Source organism: Arachis hypogaea, chromosome 18 (assembly GCF_003086295.3).
Source record: "Arachis hypogaea cultivar Tifrunner chromosome 18, arahy.Tifrunner.gnm2.J5K5, whole genome shotgun sequence".
Taxonomy (NCBI): domain Eukaryota; kingdom Viridiplantae; phylum Streptophyta; class Magnoliopsida; order Fabales; family Fabaceae; genus Arachis; species Arachis hypogaea.
The window spans coordinates 19,551,135-19,575,337 of record NC_092053.1 but is presented as its reverse complement, the minus strand read 5'-3'; the positions used below and the strand labels follow the sequence as shown (position 1 = coordinate 19,575,337).

Here is a 24,203-nt window from a genome sequence, read left to right as displayed (position 1 = left end):
CGGTGAATGCATAGCACTAAAATCTGACCAACCACCCAAACTAGCATTGGCCCAATTTTGTAGTTGCTGATCTCCGTGACCGCCGATGGAGAAGTCAAACCAATCATGACCGACTGGAATCGTCAGCATCGGCTGAGAGTGCTGTGAATGGTGGCTGTGCTAAGAGTGCTGTGAATGGTGGCTGTGCTGAGAGTGCTGGGAATGGTGGCTGGACGCACTCTGGTCCTGTGGCTGTGGTGGCTGTGGTGGCTGTGGTACATAATATGGAACTGGCTCAAACACTGCATACTGAGGTGGGACATGAGGTGCAGGTGGGACCTAAGGTGCAGGTGGCTATGGTGCAGCTGGCTGAGGAACATACGCCGTCAATCTCAGCATATGTCCGTACGAGCGCATGTACCAATCCCGATACTCCGGGGTCGGTACGAAATCCCAGGTCGGAAGGGGGTGTAGATCCCGCAGTCGAGTGTTTCGCCTGTTGCCCCACTCCGATATCCAAACCCCATGAACAACTGTCCAGTCATAAAGCTGCACTCCGCGAAGAGCCATGCAATGCTGGTCTAGTGGAATGACCCTTGGTTCTTGCGGGGGGGGGGGCTGTGCGAACCCAAACTGACGCATAACTCGGTCCGCAGGGTGCCACTCGATACACTCGAATGACAACAACGGAGCAACGATATCACACACATCAAGATGTCCATGTAACTCGCCGGGTACGATCATTCCTAAGTACGGCCGCCAGTCAAACTGCCACAGATATTTCCAATGTCATAACCCTAACAGTAATGTATGGAACTAGGATTCATTAGAACCATAAATATTTACCTCCTGCATGTAGTCTATGTCATGCCTAAAGATCTCAACGGTCTTCTCTAACCACGCTGTGCTCCGGTCCGAATGACTCCACCTGAAACATGTGTATTTACGTAAATACCCCTAATTGAAACATGCATAATGAATATAATCTCTGACAATAACCATAAATATTTACCTCATGGCAACTGGTATCTCAGCAGGTGGAAGGATATGTCTCGGTACAGGCGCGATACACGGCATTCGCTCCCATGCCCAAACAAACAACAGATTAAGAGGACCATCCATCTCCTTCGTATCATATCGTGATGCACGGCATAGTGCTCTGTAAAGATGTGCAAGACATGCTGAACCCCAACTATAAGTATGGATCCGCTCGAAATCGCGAAGCAACGGTAGATACTTCGCATGGGCGTATGCGGTCGACTTATCTGTGAATAGAGTCGACCCTAACAGACAGAAAATCTGACATCTCACGTATCTCATTATGGACTCTTCAGTATCCAACGGCTCTTCATCTCTGATACTTCGAACCCAACCAAGCTTTATATAGGATTTCGAATTACGACTGAGCACCGGTTGACGTCCGAATATTGCCATGCTCTGACTCTGAACGAAATCACTACTACTATCAGTCCATCCACTCACAGGCTCTCCATCAATTGGTAACCCAAATATATGTGCGACATCTTCCAATGTCACTGTAACCTCACCCACCGGCAACACAAAAGTGTGAGTCTCCGGCCTCCACCTTTCAACCAGAGCAGCTAACAACGGGTGAAATCCTCTTATCATCCCAATCCTAGATACGTGGTAGAATCCAGTGGCGCGTAAGTAGTTTTCGACCCTCGGATTCCAACTCTATGGTGGATCCAATTTACGAACCAACAAATTTCTGTTAGGGCATCAACAAAAATATATTTGTTATATTAGTTATAACTATTCATTTATTAATAAACAAATATTACCATATCTACTTATAAAATGTATGTAATCACTTCAATTAATAATATTATTTACATATTTATTTATTTTAATATTTTATTTATCAAAATTATTAACGTGGACTGCAGTACCATTAATAGTTAAAATATTTTTTCTGATATTTTAATATTATAAATAACAACTTATATATATTTTTAATATTTATTTATTACTTTAACATTTATATGTTAAACTTTTGAATATGTTAAAAATATATATATTTATTTACTTACAGTATATATTTTCGGTACATTATTAGAGTATTATTTTTATATATTATCGTAGATATTTTTTTTAAAAACTTTTAGTATATCGTATAGTATAGTATAGTTTAATATAATATATATTTTATTTTAGTATTTTTATATTACAAAATTAATGTAAAATTAACAAAAAAATAATTTTTTAACATATTAAACAACAAAAAATAACAGATAAAATATACAATAAAAATATAATTTATCAACTTACATATATAGGATGATCCAAATAATTTATTATATGTTCCTCCGGAGTATTATAATTACGAACCATTCTTCAAAATAAATACAAAATAATATTTTTTTTTTGCCTATTATTTTTTTTCACCCTATCCACTAACAGCAACACCCTTCCCATGCAACCCCCTTCTTCCCTCTCACTAACACCCTTTCGAAACTCTTTCACAAATTCACCCTCTCACAAACTCACCCTTTCTGTCTTGTATATGGAGGGGAATAATGCTCCTTATATAGAGCTTGAACACCACCACGCTTTGATGTTTACCGGGGAACCCGTCCCCTGCATGCCAGCACCTGCAGCACGCCCCCCGAGGTGAATAAGGAACATTGGAACTCCGCGACGCCAGCTGCACCTCGCCCCTGCGTGGTGTCAGACGCGTGCATGGTCGCCGCGTCACCACGCCCCTGCGTGGTGGTGACACGTTGGTCCGCCAGCTGCACCTCGCCCCTGCGTGGTGACAGAGGCCTGCTTGGTCGCCGCGTCACCTCGCCCCTGCGTGGTGGTGACACGTTGGTCCGCAGCAGCTTCACCACGCCCCTGCGTGTTGACTGCGTATTCCACCACCCGGTAAATCACCCCAGCCTCCAATATTCTCCCAAAACACCGATTGCTTTTCCATAATAAAAATAAATTCCGTATTTTTTATTCTATAATCGTGTAATAATTTTTTATAGAGTAAAGTATCATTTTTGTCCCCAACGTTTGGGTAAGTCTCAAAGTTGTCCCTAACATTTGAATCGTCCTATTTAAGCCCCTAACATTTTAAAATTAACTCAATGTTGTCCTGCTGTTAAGAATCTGTTAACAGAATTGACGGCGGGACAAAATTGAGACGATTTTGAAACGTTAGAGACTTAAATAGGACGAAAACGTTGGGTACAAAAAGATATATAGAAATAAATTTTAATTTTATCCTTCAATAATATCAATCTTTTACAGTACATAGTTATTCAATTATTTTTTAATCACATTTAAGTAAATTACACTTAATTACATTACTTTGATTCTAAATAAATTAATTTTTTTTATAATTTTACTTTTAAAGATTTTTACTCATTATGAAGTGTTTGTAAAATGACTAGAATCACATTACTTTATTATATATGTATCATTTTTTTCTACAAGTTTATGTATTAGTCATTCTACAAATATTTTATGATGAGTAAAAATTTTTAAGAGTAAAATTATAAAAAATAAATTTATTTAGAATAAAATTAATGTGATTAAATATAATTTACTTAGATGTGATTAAAAAATAATTGAATAACCATGTACCGTAAAAAATTGATATTATTGAAGGATAAAATTAAAATTTATTTATATGTATGTATCATTTTTGTCTCCAACGTGTTCGTCCTATTTAAGTCCCTAACGTTTCAAAGTCGTTTCAATTTTGTCCTACCGTCAATTTCGTTAACATATTTCTAACGGTAGGACAACATTGAGTCAATTTTAAAACGTTAGGGACTTAAATAGGACGATTCAAATGTTAGGGACAACTTTGAGACTTACCCCAAACGTTGAAGACAAAAACGATACTTTACTCTTTTTTATATCCATGTATATTCTTAACATTTTTTTTTAAATAGTGATGTTTTAATTTTTCTTTTCTTTCACGTATCTTCATATGTTAGCAAGAAAAGCAAAATCACGTATTGTGACTATTTTTCTTTTATCGTGTCTTAATCTTAATTAATTAATCTTATGGCCATATAATATAATTAAACTTTTAATCACTCTAATCTATTGATGAATTACACTTCTCGGAGTAAAGACCCAATTTGGTCCTTGTCCATTTTCATGAAGGACAAAGCGATCCCTGTCCAAAAAAAATGGACACTTCGACCCTCAACCTTTTTATTTTGGGACAATACGGTCCCTCTATTAAAAAAATTATTAAATAATAATAAAAATTAGTTTTGTAGGGGTTTTATTTGTATTTTGTCTTTTGTGCGGGTTTTAAACCTCCACAAAAACCTTTTCAACAATATAATCAATTACTATCACTACTATCATTATCTTTTTCATCCTCATTATTATCACTCCTACCTCTATTATTTTTATTTGTGTAACCATATTTTATCATCATCATTATCTCCTCTACCATCATCATCACCAATACCAATATTATCAACATTAAAGTTCTCTTCTTTCATTTCTTATTTGATGTTATTTTTTTCCTTTAAAAGGTATTGTACTATAATTACTTTTTTTTGTAGTATCATTTTTATCAATAATTTTTTTTTCACTTAACCACCATTGATGAAGGAATCGTTTAAAAACAAAGTTATTAATATTGGTATTGGTAATGATGACGGTAGAGGAGATAATGATGATCATAAAATTTGGTTACACAATAAAAATAATAGAGGTAGGAATGATAATAATGAGGATGAAAAAGATAATGATAGTAATGGTAGTAATTGGTTATATTATTAAAAAGATTTTTGTGGAAGTTTAAAACCCCCACAAAATACAAATAAAACCCCCACAAAACTAATTTTTATTATTAATTAATGAATTTTTTAACAGAGGGACCGTATTGTCCCAAAATAAAAAGGTTGAGGGTCGAAGTGTCCCTTTTTTTTTTTTGGACAAGGATCGCTTTGTCCTTCGTGAAAATGGACAAGGACCGAATTGGGTGTTTACTCCACTTCTCGTTATAATTGAATTACTAATTTGAAATACAAAAAAGAAAAAAGGTGATACATATATCCAAAAAAAAAAATAAACTTAAAAATCGAAAAAAAAAGAAATTTTATATTAAAAAATTTAAAAATAACATATCCAAGAAAAATAGTCGTAATATATAAATTGAGGCAACAATTTAAATTTTTTTAAAATTAATTTAATCAAATACCAATATTAGAATTAAATTATTTAAATAATATTTAATCTATTCTAGTCATTAGACACATATAGATTAGAGTCATTCTCGTAACGACAACCAACTAAAACAACATTATAAGTTCGAATATTTAAAATTCGTGCAAATTCAAACCATCCCTTTGTTAAATAAGCTTCATCATCCGCTATTCATGCAATGCGGTAAGGTATAGAATTGCCACACCGAGAAACTAAACTAACATTTATTCCCCTCAATGGCATTGCATTGATGCAAAAGAAGGCTGGTAATTTCTGAAAAAAAAAATCACCATATGTTATAAAATTATTTTAATTACAAAAAGTTTAAAATAAGAAAATTTGTATATATTACCCATCGTTAAAATTGCATCTCTGAGTTTGACACGAATTTACCAAAACTGAATTTAAATTGAGAAAATTCAATCTCATTATGTGCTCCACTTCGAAGATATTTGGTTAGACGTAGAAAGCATAGAGGGGATAGAACTTGAACTTGGCCTACAAAGTTCCGCGAAAATAATTCCTCAATAAAAAATCGAGCTCCTCCCAAGAAAACTAACTTTATCCACATTCCATTAGGTTGGTCATAATATGTGAGTAGATCCAACCACCCTTCGGTAAAATAGAGTTTAATGCCCCTTCGTTGGATGCTTACATCTATGTAATTAGGACCCGAATCAGTGAATACAACTTGAGATGGTATTTGATGGATGTGGTGTATTGTAAACAATTGCAGCAAAAGATAATCACACTGGAATATTAGACGAAAAGAATATAAGTTGGAGTAAGAACAATCATTGAATTATCAAAAGAATAATATAATAGAATGAGTATATAAAAAATATTATAAGTCATTATAAATTATACCTTAAAAGATCAACTTCAATGAAAAATGAAGAATACATTCTTATTCTATAAAGTAGTCAAGAAAGAATAATAAATTAAAAAATGAGTTGACTCTCAGATCTAGATACATGAACCACAAGAAAAAAAATACTATATATAACATTTATTAGAACAAAAATAATTATATAAATTAGTTATTATTAAGTTAATTTTTTATTATTTACGTTATACATCATATATTTGCCGTGATTGAATAAGTTATTATCATATTATATACATTTTTTTATTATGATTAGAATCATAGATTTTTATTTTAATTTTTTAAGGTAGATATCAGTATCAACTTGTCAAAAAATTACAATTAATTTAAAATTATATTACAATGATTGAAAATTAAAATTATTGATAATTAACAAAATTATGTATTAAATGCTAATTTGATGTATAATTATAAAAAAATTATTGACAATTAACATAATTTTGTATTAAATGCTAATTTGATGTATAATGGTTGACAATTGATATAATTATATAGAAAATAAAACATAGCAACTAAAATTAATTTTGTTAACTAATTGAGGCTAGGTACATAATGTTTGGCAATTATTTTAGCATTTAATTATTTATTATTATTATTATTATTATTATTATTATTATTATTATAAATGGGTCACCATTAACATAACAACTTGCCACAAATAAAATTATTGCATAATGAATGAGAATTAGAATTGTATCAATATAATTAAAATGATTAAAATTATTCTCGATTGATAATTAGTTTAATAATGTATTAAATACTAATTTTATATAATTATAATAAAGATATTTTTCTAAATTATTATAATTATGAATTATTCATTAAATGCTAATTGTAATATTGTAATATAATTATAATAAAGATATTTTTCTAAACTAAATTTAAAAAAGAGAATAGTGCTTTCATTTTGGAAGAAAAATGAATTCTTGTGGAATTGAAACTTCACTTTTATTAGTTGATAATATATTAAATATTGATTTTATATAATTATAATAAAGATATTTTTCTAAATTAGTATAATCATGCATTATTCATTAAATTTTAATTGTAATATAATTATAATAAAGATATTTTTCTAAAATAAATTTAGAGAAAAGAATAGTGCTTTCATTTTGGAGGAAAAATAATTCATGAGAAATTGACACCTCACTTTCATTGAGTTAAACCCCAAAGTAGTCCCTGAAATTCACGAAATGCACTGATTTATTCCCCGACTTCTCAATTGCATTATTTATGCCCCCGAGATTGAAAAAAATGCACCAAGTTGGTTCCTCTCGAATTTTCCGTTTATCTGGTTTTCCGGTGGGAGTGACCTAGCAAATGATTGCCACGCTGGAGTATCTAACGGTTACATGATGTGGCAATTAAAAGTGTATAACCCAATTTGGTCCCTGATCCCCTTTTTAACCCTAATTGCAAAAGTAGCACACCACTTCTTCTTTTTCTTCCCTGCTTATTTTCGTTGCCGTTGTTCTGCTGGTTGGAAGATGGTTGGACGTGCAAATGAAGGAGATGGAAGTTCTATGCGATCAATGACAAGGATGCCAAGTAGGAGCAGAGCCTCGCAAGTGCCAGAGCAGTGTGGGTGTGGGAAACGTCCTGTGCTTCGATGGTCTGGAATGGATACCCACCCAAATAAGCCTTTCTTTGGATGCCCGAATTACAATGTGAGTATTTCCTTAAGATTTGTTGTTGAGTATTTTTATTCTAACTCCTGAATTTGCTATTCACAGAGTAGTGGAAAAAGATGGTGTGGTTTTTTTCAATGGGCAGACATTGTTGAAGATGATAGTGGAAATTTGGAAGACGCTGCAGCATACAACAATGAAGACGTGAGCGTCAGTCTTGCTTTGAGGATCGGCAATTTAGAGACTGAATTAAAGACCCAGAAATATATAATACAAGTGTTAGAATTGCTGGTTTTCTTCCTGTTAGTTGTTGTTTTTAGTTGTTTTAGTTGTGATGGTAAAAATGTAAGAACTGTGTTTGAAAGTATTTGTTAATGAATGTATGGGAACTCTTTAGTTTATTGGTGTGTTATGTGTAGAAAGATTTTACAAAAATAAAATTCAAACTGAATGAATAGAACAAGTAAATTGATAATAGCAGTTTTTGATTATAAATAACACATTGTCAAACAAACACACTGTCAATAGACCACATAATGATAAATAACATAATACAACCACCAGAAACTGAAACAAGAAGATCTTTAAGTTTAAACTCTTGTAAAGTATTTACTACAAAAAAAAAAATAAACCATACATTTTGGTTATGTGCTATTCTTGATGGAACTAACAAAAAAAAAACAACCAATACCCAAATCCCATATATAATCCAAAATCAGCAGCTAGTACATCTAATATCAAGTGTTTTTCTTTCTTGGTGTCTTGAAATGTGGTGTTGGAACAAATTTAATAATATTTGCCAATCTAAAAGATGCTACTGCACTTGCTCCTTGCATGGGATCAACAGAAGCAGTTACTGGTGGGGTGAGTTCCTCCTTTTAGTTGGTAATTTATGTGGCCTTTTTGTTGTTGGTGGTGGTGGTGCTTGAATAAAGTGTGAAAATTAGTGTGAGTTAATGTGAACAGGAGAGTTATGACAAAGAAGTAAAAAACAAAGGTTTTGGATAGTTTTACCTCATCTTGTGTTCCACCATAGTTTGGTTGGGATAACTCAACTTCTATAGCTTGGGGTGCAGCTACTGGTGGTGGAAGGGTGGGTGTCTGTAACACTTGCACCAGAAGAAGCTTCAGCTACTTGTGGTACCTCGTTGGTAGTGTTGCTTGCTTCAGTTGCAGGTGTACTCCCAGTAGGAGTAGCTTTAGCCTTTGAAGCTGCCACAGGAGTCGTTGCACGCCTGCACCTGCAAGAGCAGCAGCAACCTCATCAGTTCTCTTCTGTTTACATCCTCTCTTAGTGTGGCCCTTTACTCTACAATATGTGCATGTGAATGGCTTCAACTGTCTCTTTAGAATAATAGTTTGCTTAACTTTCTTATTTCCATTGGTACCCTCATCAGTGTCCTTTCTTCTTTTGATCGTGAGTTTTTTTGGTTTTTGTTTAATGTTAGGAGCTTGTCACTGATTGTAGACTGATTTTTTCCACATAGATTTGCTTGAGAGAGGATTGATGTGATGTTCATAGGTCTCCTTGTATGATTTCATTGTGAGCAAGGGGTGACAAAAATCTTCTGGTCTCTTATTCATCCGTGCAAGAGCAACACAGGCATAAACACAGGGTATGCCTACAGTAAATTAATCAAAAGTCAGTTCAACTCCAGACCAACTCAGGTAATAATTCAACTAAAAATAAAGTTATTGTAAATGTAAAAAATATAACCTGTTAACATCCAGAACTGGTAGGTGCAAAGTCTTTTGCCTAGATCGACAACTATGTTTGTTGGGTGTCCATGGACCTCAAACTTTTCATAGTCTTCATCTCCAGTCCATATGAGAACCCAGTTCTTTGATTCTTTCCTAACCTTTTCTAACCAGCTCTGAATAACAGGAGGAAGTTTTCCGATGAAGAAAACATCAAGTGTATCATCCTCATCCTATCCAAAACCAGCCACCAGCATTCAACTACCATGTCATATTCTAACTCCTTGAAATAGTTTCTGACAAAAAAACATCAAGTGTATCCTCATCTAAATCTCGTAAGCAACTTCTATTGTCAGGTGAGTAAACCAATCTTTCATCAACGTTCTTCTTAAATGTTCCACCATGATGGAACATGATATCCAGTATTTTTTTCATCTGCACCAAAAAAAACTATAACATTTTATCTAATGTATATAATTAGCAAACTACAACAGAACATAATCCAAAATTGCTTATAAACAGCTACTTCATTGACATTATAGAAATACCCTTATTTTCTGTTTGAAAACAGAACATTCTGAAAACCCTTACCCACACCACCTGGTGCAAAAGACCCTAGCTAATAATATAGTATAGTTGGTTTTTCATCAATCTACACCAAATTTCCAAGTAAAATTCATAATGATGGATACCTTAACACTATAGAAAATAAAACAATAATATTTTATATACTGCATGCCTACCTTTGTGATAGGGGATTTTACGCAGAAGCTTTGCTCCTTCCTTCACTGATTTTGAGCCAACGATGATCAAGTTCCTCTGAACTTGAAATTGCTTCACCCCGAAAACCCTCGCCAAGACTCTCGAATGCCAGGGTTTTGGAGCTTTCAGTTCAAAGAAGATGAAGAAGATGAACTTTGAATATGGGGGGTTTGAACGTTTTGTAACTCCTTCCTACTTGAAACGGCGTCGTCTTGTTATGAGTTTAGTGCCAAAACCTAATACGACGACGTTTCCCATTATCCAGCATGGTAATCATTTGCCAGGTCACTCCCGCTGGGAAGTCAGATGAACAGAAAATTTGAGAGGGACCAACTTGGTGCATTTTTTCTAATTTCGAAGACATAAATAGTGCAATTGGGAAGTCAGGGACTAAATCAATCCATTTCGTGAATTTCAGGGACTACTTTGGAGTTTAACTCCACTTTTATTAGTTAAGAAAAAAAAAATCCAATTTTAATATATTATAAATAAAAAGTAGACTAAGTAGTGTAAATTTTAATTCAATCAAATTTTATACGTTAATTCTAATTATAGATCAAAAGCAAATAAATTTGAATTTATATAGACAATCAAAATTATTATTAGTGTACATAATTATTAATTAAATTGATGTGACTTTTTGCTTTTAATTCAAACTATTAAATCTTACATAAATCATATAAGTAACACAAAATTATGTTTTTTTTTTTTTTTTTTTGTAAATATCAAAGTTTGTTGCTATATATATATCTATAACAATATATAATATCAAAATATGGGGTTTGGTGTCCAATTTTCTATTTACTATTTTAACCTTACTAACATAATTTAAAAATATTTTACGGTTACTTTATTTAAATTATATTTATTTAAATTATATTTTGTTTAATTTTATGTTAGTCTTTGTTTGTACTTTGTATAGTGTTATTTTGAATTTTTGAGTATGTCTGTGAGTACTGTACTCTGATGGTAATTTAGCCTTGTTCTAATTATTCTATTAGAATTTTTTTTATAATCATAAAAAATATATCTTTTTTATTTTTTTTTATAATTTCATCTATTCTACTGTTTTTTTTTTACCTCTTTAATACACTTTGTTATATTTCTCTTGCTATTATTATTTTTTTACCTTTAATACCATCGATTTCATCACATCCATCTTTACAAATTTCATTTAATTTTACTGTAGTTACTACATTCACGTATAACTTCCACCTATATTTTTTTCTCTTTAATTTACTTACCCAATTAATATTTTAATCATCCTTTTACCTTTTTAATTTGTCTCAAATATTTCACGTACAAAGATAGTGTTCTATCTCTTTCTCTTACCAAGGAAGAACTATTTTTTTTCATCTCAGATGTATTCTTTATTTTTTTTTAAATATGTCTGTACCTATCAATGATGAATTGAAAAAGTCTAATATTTTGTTAAATTCATTTTTTTCTTTTTTAAATTACTTCATATGGGATAATATTATTTTTTTAATTTTTAAATTATTAATTATACAGAATATTATATTTAAAATTTGAGTACATGAATATTTATTTTTAAATTAAACTAAAATAAATAAATTATATTACAAAAATATAATTTATTTTAACTTCTATAATATCATTTGTTTGGTATATGACACTGATTATTTGATTAACTTATAAAAGATATAACATATAAATACTTAGTGATAATTAATTACGGTGGGTGAAGAGAAGGTGGAAGGAGAAGAAAAAAAACTAGAAAGAACAAAGTAATATAATAATGGCGACTAGACAATGACAGATATGTGTAGAGAAAATAATAATAATAAGAGAAAGAATAATGTTTGATATAGTAAGGGGATATAATAAAAGTTATAAATTAATAATTTTGAAAAATAATGAAATTAAAGAAAATTTAAAAAATTAAATATAAAATTAAAAAAGAAAAATAAAATATTTTTTATCAATTGAAATTATACATGAAGATAAAGAGTCCTTTGAATATAAATTTTTATTTTGACTTCAAATTAAATACTATTAAAAATAAATAATTAAACTTAATAACATTTATAAATAGTTAATTTGTAAATAATGTTTCTAAATTTTTATTTTAATTTTTTATGCATAATAACAACATAATAAATTTGTTTAATATCCTATTTAATTTAAATTTATAAATTTTATACATTCTAAAAGTTAATTTGATAATTTGAGTAAAAAATTTAAATGCTTTATGTCTTACTTTTTTTTTAGCGAAACTTCAACAATTCATAAAAGTTAACATAATAGATGGTTATAAATCAAAGTGATAGACAAGATTAAAAGTTGCGAACTTGCGATAATAATACTTGGTAATAATTAATTACGGACGATCAGGTGAATTGAAAATGGAAAGAGAAGGAAAAAACAAGAAAGGAAAACAAGGTAATAATAATAATAATAATAATAATAATAATAATAATAATAATAATAATAATGGCGATGAGACAATGACGTGTATGTATATAGAGAATAATAGTGAGAGAAAGAATAGTGTTTGATATTGTAAGGGATATAATAATAATAATATAAATTAATAATTTTGAAAATATAATAAAATTAAAGATAATTTAAAAAATTAAATATAAAATTAAAAAGAAAAATAAAATATTTTTTAAAAATTGAAATTATGCATGAAGATAGAGTGTTTTGAATATAAATTTTTATCTCGGTTTCAAATTAAATACTAATTAAAAATAAATAATTAAACTTAATAACGTTTATAAATAATTAATTTGTAAATAATATTTTTAAATTTTTATTTTAATTTTTGTTACACATAATTTTTAATTGAATAATCTTGAAGCGCTTATATATTTATTTTTATGGTCAATAAATCTGACCGTTTTTCAAGACTAAAGAAGTTATTGAAAAGAAGATGTATGATGAATTACTAAAAGTTTTGTCCAAATACACAATTTTTATACTCTCCTATTTTATTTATTAATTATTCTTATATTTTGATATTTAAAAACAAAAAAATAAGCATTCTCATTTATTCTATTTTTTCACTATTTATAAAAAAATGAAGACATCTTCGTATTTAGATTCATATTTTGGCCTACCACTTAAAAAAGATGAAGACAAATATAAATATCTATGACATTTAAGTAAAAATTATCTTTTGTAAATAACTAACATGCATTTTGGTTTATATATACTCTTTTTAAATTAGAATAATGTTATTATCATTATTTTTTGTGTTATATTTTGGTTTATAATAATTTTAATTTTAATATAATATATGATATAAATAAAGTCACGCCAACATTAAAATAAAAAACATATTTATCTAATAAATTTGAAGAGCGAATAATATATTAACAAAAAATAAATTAATTTTTTAAAAATAATAAAAAAACAGCTGAACATGCTGAGCCGTAAGTATATATTAAAACAGAAAAATCCAAGGTGACCAAATATATTTTTAATTTTTTAATTTTTTAATATTAATCATGTCACGTGAGTTTAAATAATTAATTGACATAATTTATTTATTACTTATCTAATTAAATTACTTCCTAATTCTTTTGTTTTTACTTCTTACATGCTTTATTATTATAACTTATACTTCTTTTTTATTTTTTTTCACTCTCATAACATTTATTTTCTTTTAGGTTATTCTATCATTTTTATTATGATGGTCCTAACCAAATTATGATTGGCGCTCAAAGGACAAATTCCTCGGTAAACCAATCAATCAAATTTACAGAAAAAATAAATAGAATCTTTCTTATGTCTAAAATCTTGTCAATATAAGTATTATCTTTATGTATCAATAATAAGCATCCATCTCTAACAATAACAACAGTATCCAAATATATCCAGAATTTGTGTGCGCCTTCAGAAAAGAGAATTGGACATGGCGGGTTCAATTCGCAGGCACCAGTGTCTGATGCATTGGCCTCTATTTTCGCAGGCGCCTAGGCTGAGGTGGTAGGCAATTTCATTTTGCGGACGCTTGAAGTGAAAATGGCCATGTGTATTTTCATCTCCTTTTTATTCGTACGTATTTTGATAATTAAATAATTTTAAATAATTATTTAAATAAAAAAAAAAGCCTTCATTTGGCTATTCGTTTTGTAATTCTGTTATGCTTTTCAACAAGTTAACTAGAATCCTTTTCCGACAAAAGTAACTCAACTTCGTTCTTAGAGAGGTTAACGCTATATCATAGACTAACAGCACCTACAAACTAGCTAGTGTAAATAATACAATCTGCAGTTACCGCAGTAAAATCATTTCATAAAAAAATATATACAAATTAAAAGGTGTGCTAAATCACATGAAAACAATATAAAATTAATCATAATTTAATAATTAAGAAGTGTATATAAACAATCTTAATAACATAATAGTACAATTTAATTTTCTATTATAGCTATTTTAAAATTAATTTTCACATAAAAGGTATAACTTAATTTTAAAGAATTTATTTCTCCATTTCCCAAAATAACCACTTTAAAAAGGTCCAAAAATAAAAATAAAAGTCTAAAACACTAAACCGATTAAGAGTTAATTTTACAAGAGTAAATACCATATTGAATTAACACTCAATTTTGGTCTTTAAATTTATATACGAGTCTCAATTTAGTCTTTAAAATTTTAACTGTTTTTATTCAGTCTCAAATTTTATAAATATGACTCATATTAGTTCATGAGACAATTTTCGACACACATTAATAGAACATCGATACAGACAATTAAATATCATGTTGAAACTTGTAAAATGATGCACGCTCAAATAGCCCAAAATTCAAGGATTAACATGAATCATATTTATAAAGTTTGAGGACTAAATAAAGGTAATTGATACTTTAGAAATTAAATTAAGACTTATGTATAGTATAAGTTCAAGGACTAAAATTGAGTATTTTTCTCTCCATATCTGACTTCTAACCATTTAAAAAATAGACAATTCATCCCCTGTTAATAAAAAATGACAAATTATTTCTTTCTATTAGATTAATTAGTCCGTCTATAAATTTTTATGTGAATGATAAATAGTAATTGTTAACGCATGATGTTAAAGCTGTGAGTTGATCTATTTATATTTTATGTGAAGAATCACCATTGTTTGGAACTATTTAACTATTATTTAGTAAAAGTGTTTAAAATTTGACTTAGTCCAAAATATGATCTAAACTCCGAGACATATTTTTTAGATTTAAATTTGTCATTTTTATTCATTGTTTTCGGATTATGTTTTAAGTGATTTGGTGTGACCCAAAATGCTTTTATAATTAAAATATGTCTTTTTGGGGTGCGGAACCGAACTAACCCGCAAACTCAATTATATATTAATTAAATAAAAAATAAAATATATATATATATATATATATATATATATATAACTTTTTCATTAGATAATGATTGTTCATTATTAATATATTTGGATTTTAATGAGTTTAGTTTTTTAATGTATTTGGTGTTTAACATGTTTGGATTATTTCTATTGATGTTACATGTTTATTGTACTTGTTGAATTTTTAAGATAAAAATTTGATTTTTTTTATGAATTTTTAAATTCATCGGGTACCCAATTACCCGAACCAAACCAATTCGTTTTTAATTGGTTTGGTTTGGTTCGAATTCATATACAAAAAAATGCAAATTCGAACCAAACCGAACCAATTACATTTTGATCGGTTCGATTCTAATTTTACTATAAACCCGAACCAAACCGACCCGTGCTCACCCCTATTTTGGTAAGTTTCACTCTGTGATTTTATGTCTCTGGAGCAAAGTTGTGAAAACTTATTCGAAGAGAAAGTATTTTTTCAATTTTTTTTAACAATTGAGAGAGTAAAGTATCCTTTTTTTACCATTAATTTTATAAGTGAAATAAAAAAATATTAAAAAAAATAATAAAAGATTAGAAATTACATTTTATTCTCTCATTTTTTTAACAATTGAGAGAATCTATTCTCCTATTCGAACCAGTCAGTCAAATCAGGAACGGCGAGAACAACGACTCGATTAACAAAGAAAACTGCCATCTTCAAAAACCGCCTCAAAATCGTTAAATCGGCCGAAAGCCGGTTGGTCGAATTGCACCGGACCTGACCGGTTTTTTAGAAAAGGCTTCATACAACGTGGTTTTGCCAATTAGGAAAAAAAAAAAAAAAGGAAAGAAAAACCAAGAAAGAAACCCTAACTTCCCTCAGCTCTATGGGCCTATGGGGGTATGGCCTCTCTTTCAACTCCAGAAGACCAGAAACACTTCGAACGCAGCACAGAGGAAGTAGCAACCTCCATCTCATCGCCGGTCTTCATTCTGTCCAGCCACCGCGCCGTCACGTCTGCGACGCCGCCGTCCGGACTGCTCCAGCGTCGTTGCAACGCCTCTGTTCAGCCTTTGTTTCGCACTGCCTTCTGTTCCGCCGTTGATTCGCACTGCCCTCTGTTTCGCCGTGCTTCCGCCGCAGTTTCGCCGTACTTCTGCGGGATTATAACATTGGGGCTGATGTAGTACCATTAATTTGGATGACATTTTACCGTTATATTAAATATTTTAGTGGGTTTATTTATATTTTATTTATTATTTTGTTATAAAATAGTTATTTCGATTGAACTACGGTTGAATTACGGTTGAATCGGTTAAATCGGTTGAACTAACAAACAAGTGAACCAGTAGTTAGAAAAGTTCGATAACCAATTCGGTTTCCGAACATTGCCCTAGAGAAACCCACCTATTTATACTTAAACACTAACCAACTCAAACTTGTCCCTCCTAGAGAGCTGACGAGGCCTTCCAATGAGGTGTTGAAAGCGCTGCAAGGGGCAATGAAGCTCCTAACTAAACTACTAAAGAAATTGGTAAGTCAGTTTGCTGTGGTGTTGAGGAAAGAGGGATGCAGAAGTTTAGGAATTTCAAGAGGAGCTTTTCATTCCAGAAGAGGCAGAGTTTCCCTCAGTCTCGATTCAATGAACGTTGCGAGGGTAACGAATTTGAAGAGGCCATTGATGTTTTGTGTCAACAAAATCGTCTCAATGAAGCCATTGAGTTGCTCCACCAAATTCATCGACCCTCCCCTCGCATTTACTCCATCCTTATCGCTGCTTGCGTTCGCCATCGAGCTCTCCAAGAGGGTAAAATGGTCCATGCACACACCAAAGCTTCCAAGTTTGTTCCCGGGATCTCCATCTCAAATCGTTTGCTTGATTTGTATTCCAAATGTGGCAGCCTCGATGATGCCCAGAAGCTGTTTGATGAAATGATTCACAGGGATTTGTGCTCTTGGAACACCATGATTGCTGGGTATGCCAAAATTGGACGCCTTCAACAAGCTAGGAAACTGTTTGATGAAATGCCCCAAAGAGATAACTTTTCATGGAATGCGGCGATATCTGGTTATGTTAGCCATGCTCGTCCTTGGGAAGCGCTGGAGTTGTTTAGAAGGATGCAGAATCACGAGAGTTCGAATTTGAATAAGTTCACCTTGTCCAGTGCTCTGGCTGCTTCAGCTGCTATTCCGTGTTTGCGTCTTGGGAAGGAGATTCATGGCTACTTGACACGAACTGGTTTGGACTCGGATGAGGTAGTTTGGAGTGCACTTTTGGATTTGTATGGCAAATGTGCGAGCATGAATGAAGCTAGGGGTATTTTTTATAAGATGGCGGACAAAGATGTAGTTTCATGGACTACCATGATTCATAGATGTTTCGAAGATGGAAGAAAGGAAGAGGGATTTTCCTTGTTTAGAGAGTTGATGAGGTCAGGCATTAGGCCAAACGAGTATACATTTGCTGGAGTTTTAAATGCATGTGCTGGCCATGCTGCTGAACACTTAGGGAAGGAGGTTCACGGTTACATGGTGCGCATAGGGTATGACCCGCGTTCATATGCCGTGAGTGCACTTGTTCATTTGTACTCGAAGTGTGGGAACACTGAAAATGCCAGAAGGGTGTTCAACCAAATGCCTCGGCCTGATTTGGTATCATGGACTTCTCTTATTGCTGGTTATGCTCAAAATGGTCAACCAGAAAAAGCGCTTTGGTTCTTTGAATTATTGCTTCAATCAGGTACTAAGCCCGATCAAGTTGTCTTTGTTGGGGTTCTTTCTGCTTGTACTCATGCTGGGTTAGTGGACAAGGGTTTAGAATATTTCCATTCAATAAAGGAGAAGCATGGGTTGATGCATACTGCAGATCATTATGCATGTATTATTGATTTATTGGCACGATCTGGACGGTTTAAAGAGGCAGAGGATATCATTGATAAAATGCCAATAAAGCCTGATAAGTTCCTTTGGGCAGCCTTACTTGGAGGATGTAGAATACATGGGAACCTTGAAGTGGCTGAAAGGGCAGCAAATGCATTATTTGAGATAGAGCCAGAGAACCCGGCTACGTATATTACTTTAGCTAATATTTACGCTAATGCGGGTCTGTGGGCTGAGGAAGCCAGGGTTAGAAAGGGTATGGAAAGCAGGGGAATAGTGAAGAAGCCGGGTAAGAGCTGGATTGAGATCAAGAGACAGGTGCATGCCTTCCTGGTAGGAGATACATCCCACCCCAAAATATGTGATATTCATGCATTCCTAGGAGAAATCTCAAAGAAAATGAAGGAAGAAGGCTATATTCCAGACATAAACTTTGTGCTACATGATGTGGAGGAGGAGCAGAAAGAGCAAAACCTCGTTTACCACAGCGAGAAGCTTGCCGTTGCCTTTGGAATCATTTCAACCCCGCCAGGAACTCCTATCAAGGTTTATAAAAATTTAAGAACATGTGTAGATTGTCACAATGCCATGAAATATATATCAAAGATTGTTCAAAGAAAAATAATAGTGAGAGATTCAAATAGATTTCATTGTTTTGAGGATGGAAGCTGCTCATGCCAAGACTATTGGTAACGTCGTGCCAAGCAATGAGTGTATCGGCATCTTCAATCTATGATTTTGCTGTAAAACAGCCTTGAAGGGTTGCATTGACAATCATCTTTTCCTCTATCCCTATCAATCAAAAGGGTACCTCTATCAAGCAAAATTGTCGGATGCCGCATTGCAACTTGGTATGAAATGTTCAATAAATGATGGAATTATGCTGCATAGGATCGATCTCAGGGGAGTATATGTCGCAGGTGTACCATTCATTTATGAATTATGTAAATACAGCAAGGCAGGGACCTTTATTTGTGGGTTCTGTATTTTCTAACTCCATCGGAAAGTGGTAACTTATTAGCATCTCAATTTATTTATGGCAATGTTCCTCCGGAGGATGTCCTTGTTGGGAGTTAAAGCCAGGCCTTCTGCTTCTGCCCCTCAAAGGGTAATTGAGGTGGAAAATGGTTCAAGCTCTTGCATCAAAAGTGTGAAGATGATAAATGGTGATTTCTAACAAGAATTGAATTTGGAGATGAGGCCCAAGTAATGTTAGTTGCAAGAATCATCATGGAAACTTCAGGACATGTTAAAAAACAAAATGAAGTTATATTCTTCAACCTTTTATCTTATTCCCGAAGTCAGATAAATTCTTCAATAAAATCATAAATTTCTAATCTTTGAAACCATATTATTGTTTGTTCCTTCCTCTCTTCTTTCACAGAAAGTATGTGAACTGCATTTAACTGCAGTGCCTCCTCAGAGTCACTTTTACTGTATAGAAATTAATTTCTACAAATATAATTTTACTTGTTAGATACTGAATTGTACCTTTTACGGAATGTATGAGAAGAAGAGAAAGAAGAAGAATCTTTTATCTCATCGGTATTCTCCTTACTTAGTACTTACTGCAATTTTAAAGGAAGGTATAATTTTTAATATAGTATTTGTTAGCTGAATCATTTCTTTCTTATTTTTCTCTTATGGGTTTAGGTAAGCTGAATATTTTGGTACGTGGGTATATATGGAATTATGGATAAAGATTAAAGATTAGCATCCATTTTGTCTCGTATTCCAATTATCCAATACAAGATTTGCATGAAATGAAACGTAGGTGGCTGCTTATTCTTAAAGGAATGAATACATTTATGTATCAGCAACTCACTGTTTCAAGATCTCAGAGCATATTTGAGAGAATTTCCTACCTATCACATAAGCATAATAATCTCCAAATTCCGTATTCTTTAGTTTCACTTTTCAGAAAGAGTTTTGAGACAATGATTCAATGTGATACACGACCTAGCTTGCTTCATTCATCTTTTTAAAGACATGAACTAACATTAAGATATAATATTTATGTCTGAGTTTTTATGTTTCTGTTTCAATGTAATCAAGCATATATGTTTTGTGGTATTTAAGGATGCTAACTCAATGCAACCTTAAACGTGGTTGCTATATTTATTATCACTTAATTGGAAGATAGACGAAAAGAGTTAGTTTGCAGATTAAATGATAGACGATGATAGTTATACCCATGTGTTCAAAGTATAGATGGATAGATAGAGACTTTGCTGCAGTGATGACTTTTCTGATCAACTTGAAGCAAGGATATTCAAAGTATCAGGCTGCAAGAAATTGCACACTCTAGGCGCCGAGTTTGCCTGGAACTACAGCAATTTGACCACCACCAACAACAGCACCAACACCACCACTGTCAATGGCGCACTCATTGAGATCTTTTTCCAGGCAAAGCGTAGAAACTACAAAGGGTGGGTAGTTATTATTACATGATGCATGAATACTTCATTTCTAGTCTCATATGCATATCGTAGCGTTTAATTCCAATGTACCGAGTCATTAACATACAGTGGTTTTATATTACTATCTTATGATGCAATCAAATTTATTCATTTTTATCATTAAAATAAGTAGTTCATTAGTTATAACTTTATTTTGTTCATTGATGATGAAAAGTTTAAACCTTATTCATTGCATTTTTTAATTATAACATAACTATTTATATATGGTGGAGTCTATGGTGAATATCATTATATATGCTCCCAAGTTAATTAGGCTCTTGAAAACATAGGTCGGGTCAAAACTTAGATTGTGTCTGGCCTATTTCAACCCTAAGGTTATTTTTTTGTGCACCAAAGATTTCAACTTAAATTTCATTTTCTATAAAGAAAAATATTAATGTTGGCTCAAATCTAATGCAAATGATATAAGAAAAAATATTACTCACCTAATATTGTCGTTAGTCTTTTTAGTTATAAGAACATATCGGATTCAAAACTTGTATTTATGCAAATAGGTGGCTAGCATGGGGTATGAACCCAGGAAAGAAGCCACAGATGCTGGGAGCCAAAGCCATCATAGCCATCAAACACAAGAGGACGACGGATGTGCACACGTACGAGGTAACCAAAGAGACAAGTAAGGGTTGCAGACTTTGGCCGAAGTCTCCATCGGAGTTTGGGCTAAATGTGTTGGACATGCAAGCATGGAGCAATAACACTAAGCAATGCACTACTCTTTATGCAAAGTTGATCCTTCCTTTTCCAGAGTATAACATAAGGAGGCTGAACCATGTGTAGCAAGTTGGAGATGATGTTAATGGTGACCAACCATTGCAGCACAGTCACTCTTCAGAATGTGGATAGCACTGAGACAATTAACATCACTTCTCCCGATGGCCAAAGCTATGGTCAGAACCAGAGTCTCCTTAGATCAGTAAGCTTTTTATCACCTTTAGGCTTTATATTCCGAGTTGTTGATGTCTTGCATGTGAACATCATAACTAAGATGTTGCATTGTATTATGTTAGATAGCTTAATTAAGCATATCAAATTATCTAGCAGTTCTTAACTGTAATCTTTATATGAAGACATCTCCGTATGATTAGTCACCATATTCGGACATAAATGTTATTTTGATGTTTAAATCCGCATTGGGGGTAGATATGTTCAAATAATACAATTGATATAATGTTTAATTTTAATATGATTTGATTTATAATTATTTTTTTCTTAAAAATTTACCTACATACCTTTGCATGATTCTTCAAATTTATAACTAATGCTTCTTTGTTTTTTTTTCCCCCCTTCTTACGGCACATAACTTAGTCTACAAGTGTATTCATACCACGAACCTTACTTCTCTATTTGACTATTTCATATACCTCATTACTTGTATATTTATACCAAGCAAGCATGCATCATCAATAAACAATAGTAATGTGTATTATATATTGAGAATAAATTTTTTGCTTGTTTACTTTGTAGAGGCATACAATACATATATACATAAGTAATGTTTTTTGTGGTTGGAATTGAATGTATTAATCAGGTGCAAGGAGTTCTAAACATCAGAGATGCAAAAAATTTAAAAAGATATTATTACTAATATTTTTTAATTAAACGAAAATTTTCAAATCCCATAAAGTGGATTTTTCTTCTTTGTGATCGTCCTTCTTGATTCATTCTATATTAATTTTCGCTATTTCAACTGCTACAATTGAGAGATCTTTTTCAGCTATGAATATTGTGAAGAATAACTCAGAAACAAAATGAAAGATGAATTTTTTGCTAATTGTTTTTTAATTACATTGAAAAAGAAAATTGCTGAAAAATTTGACATAGATTTTATTATCGATCGATATGAAGAATCGACCACTTCGTTAATAAAAAGTACACACATATTTTTTGTACTTTAAAATATGTTCTCTATCGGTATAATTTTGTAATACATCTTACATTATATAATTTTTTCCATAATTTTTTAATATTATATGTTATTGGTCCCTCATGATAATATTTCTGGATTCATCAGCGTGGCGCTGTTGTCGCCGGAAAAACCACCGCTGGAGCCTCTGCCACCTTACCTCAGCTCTATCCTTTATTCTTCCTTCATTGGAGCTTTCCACCACTGCCCTTGCCCTTTTGAAAACGCCGCAGGAATTGCTTCGCACCTTTTGCAGTTCCGTTTCACCGCCATTCTAGCCTAGTTAGTGGTTGCTTGTTCTGTTTTGTTTCTGACTGTTTTACCACTGTCATTGATGATACTGTCGTTGCTCTGCCTTTAGCTGTTGTTGCTGCGTGCCACTGGTTTGCCGCTTCCGCTTCGTTGTATCTCTGTTCGCTGTTTTGCTTGCTTGTCGGTGCTGCCGCTACCTCGGTCCAAATTCTGCGCTCTTTTGTTCCATTCTACTTCAACCATCCTCACCCTTTAATTCGGCGCTTTGGGTTTAGTCTCTTTGGTTCCTTGGGATCATGTTGTGTGTAGGCTTTACATTTATAACCGTTAACCTTTTGATTGATGCTATTCTGAGTTTTTAATTATCTATAACAATATATAATGGCAATACATGGGTTTGGTGTCCAAGATTTCTTTCCAATATTACCCTTCCTATTAACTTCTCCACTACTTGGCCACCTTGACATAACTTTCACCCATTATCTTTCACATCTTATCCGTTTCTCTCTTCTCATCTCATCTGTTATTAGTATTATTGAATACAGATAGAAAAGTTTTTATTTTCTTTGTTTTTAATTCAATTTATCTTTTTTTTAAAGATATCACAAATAGACACATGTCCAGAATTATTGACCTTCAATATTTTACTTGAAGTACTCTATGTAAATTAATTATTATAAATTATAAATAATAATTTTTTCGTTTAGACCTATGTTTTGATTATTACTATTATACTTTTTTTTTACTCTTCGTAGCTATGATTTATAGAAAAAATTACTTCATTTTTGGTAGAATTTAAAAATACATTAATCTTATATCAATATTATTTTTACTCTTTAAATATTCACATACTCAAAATAACAGTAAAATTGGACCAAATTCAAGTAATAGATGGAACAGTCAATAGATATAAATTATCCTTTTTTTTTTTCAAAAGCTTTAATTCATAATTAGTAAACTTTCAATTATTTCTAATATAATATGTTACTTATATCTATCTATAACAATATATAATGTCAATACTGAGTTTTTGGTGTCTAAGTTTATGTTTCAATATTGCCCTTAATGATAGAAGTTCTTCGTACATGCATTGGTCAATTACTTTAAATAAAAAAAACTTCCACCGTTAACAACAACACATATTATTCTATCTCATTTTCATTATGTGTTTTCACTAATAACAGTAGAAATGCGTAACCTCTTCTTCAAATTGTCCTCTTAAAATTTGGTCGAAAATGTAATTATTAG

General features: G+C 31.9%; 2 protein-coding genes across 2 annotated transcripts; one reads left to right on the top strand and one right to left on the bottom strand.

Annotated features, from left to right (window-relative positions):
- Positions 1-333: 333 nt before the first annotated feature.
- On the bottom strand, positions 334-1,608 carry LOC112769709 (serine/threonine-protein phosphatase 7 long form homolog). Its single transcript, XM_025814190.1, has 3 exons — positions 992-1,608; positions 826-907; positions 334-747 (listed from the first exon to the last, which is right to left on the bottom strand). Exons 1-3 carry the CDS (start codon positions 1,606-1,608, stop codon positions 334-336), a joined length of 1,113 nt encoding a protein of 370 aa, XP_025669975.1.
- Positions 1,609-16,267: 14,659 nt separating this feature from the next.
- Positions 16,268-19,862, top strand: LOC112772157 (pentatricopeptide repeat-containing protein At4g37170-like). Its single transcript, XM_025817038.3, has one exon. The coding sequence runs from the start codon at positions 17,010-17,012 to the stop codon at positions 19,011-19,013; it is 2,004 nt and encodes a 667-aa protein (XP_025672823.1). The 5' UTR covers positions 16,268-17,009; the 3' UTR covers positions 19,014-19,862.
- Positions 19,863-24,203: the final 4,341 nt, after the last annotated feature.

What these genes read in the sequence shown, in the direction of transcription:
- LOC112772157 (XM_025817038.3), top strand. Translation starts at nt 17,010, where the DNA reads ATGCAGAAGTTTAGGAATTTCAAGAGGAGCTTTTCATTCCAGAAGAGG.
- LOC112769709 (XM_025814190.1), bottom strand. Translation starts at nt 1,608, where the DNA reads ATGATAAGAGGATTTCACCCGTTGTTAGCTGCTCTGGTTGAAAGGTGG. An exon ending in GAGATACCAGTTGCCATGAG is followed by an intron (nt 908 to 991) that starts GTAAATATTTAT and finishes CACATGTTTCAG; the next exon opens with GTGGAGTCATTCGGACCGGA. An exon ending in ACATAGACTACATGCAGGAG is followed by an intron (nt 748 to 825) that starts GTAAATATTTAT and finishes TATCTGTGGCAG; the next exon opens with TTTGACTGGCGGCCGTACTT.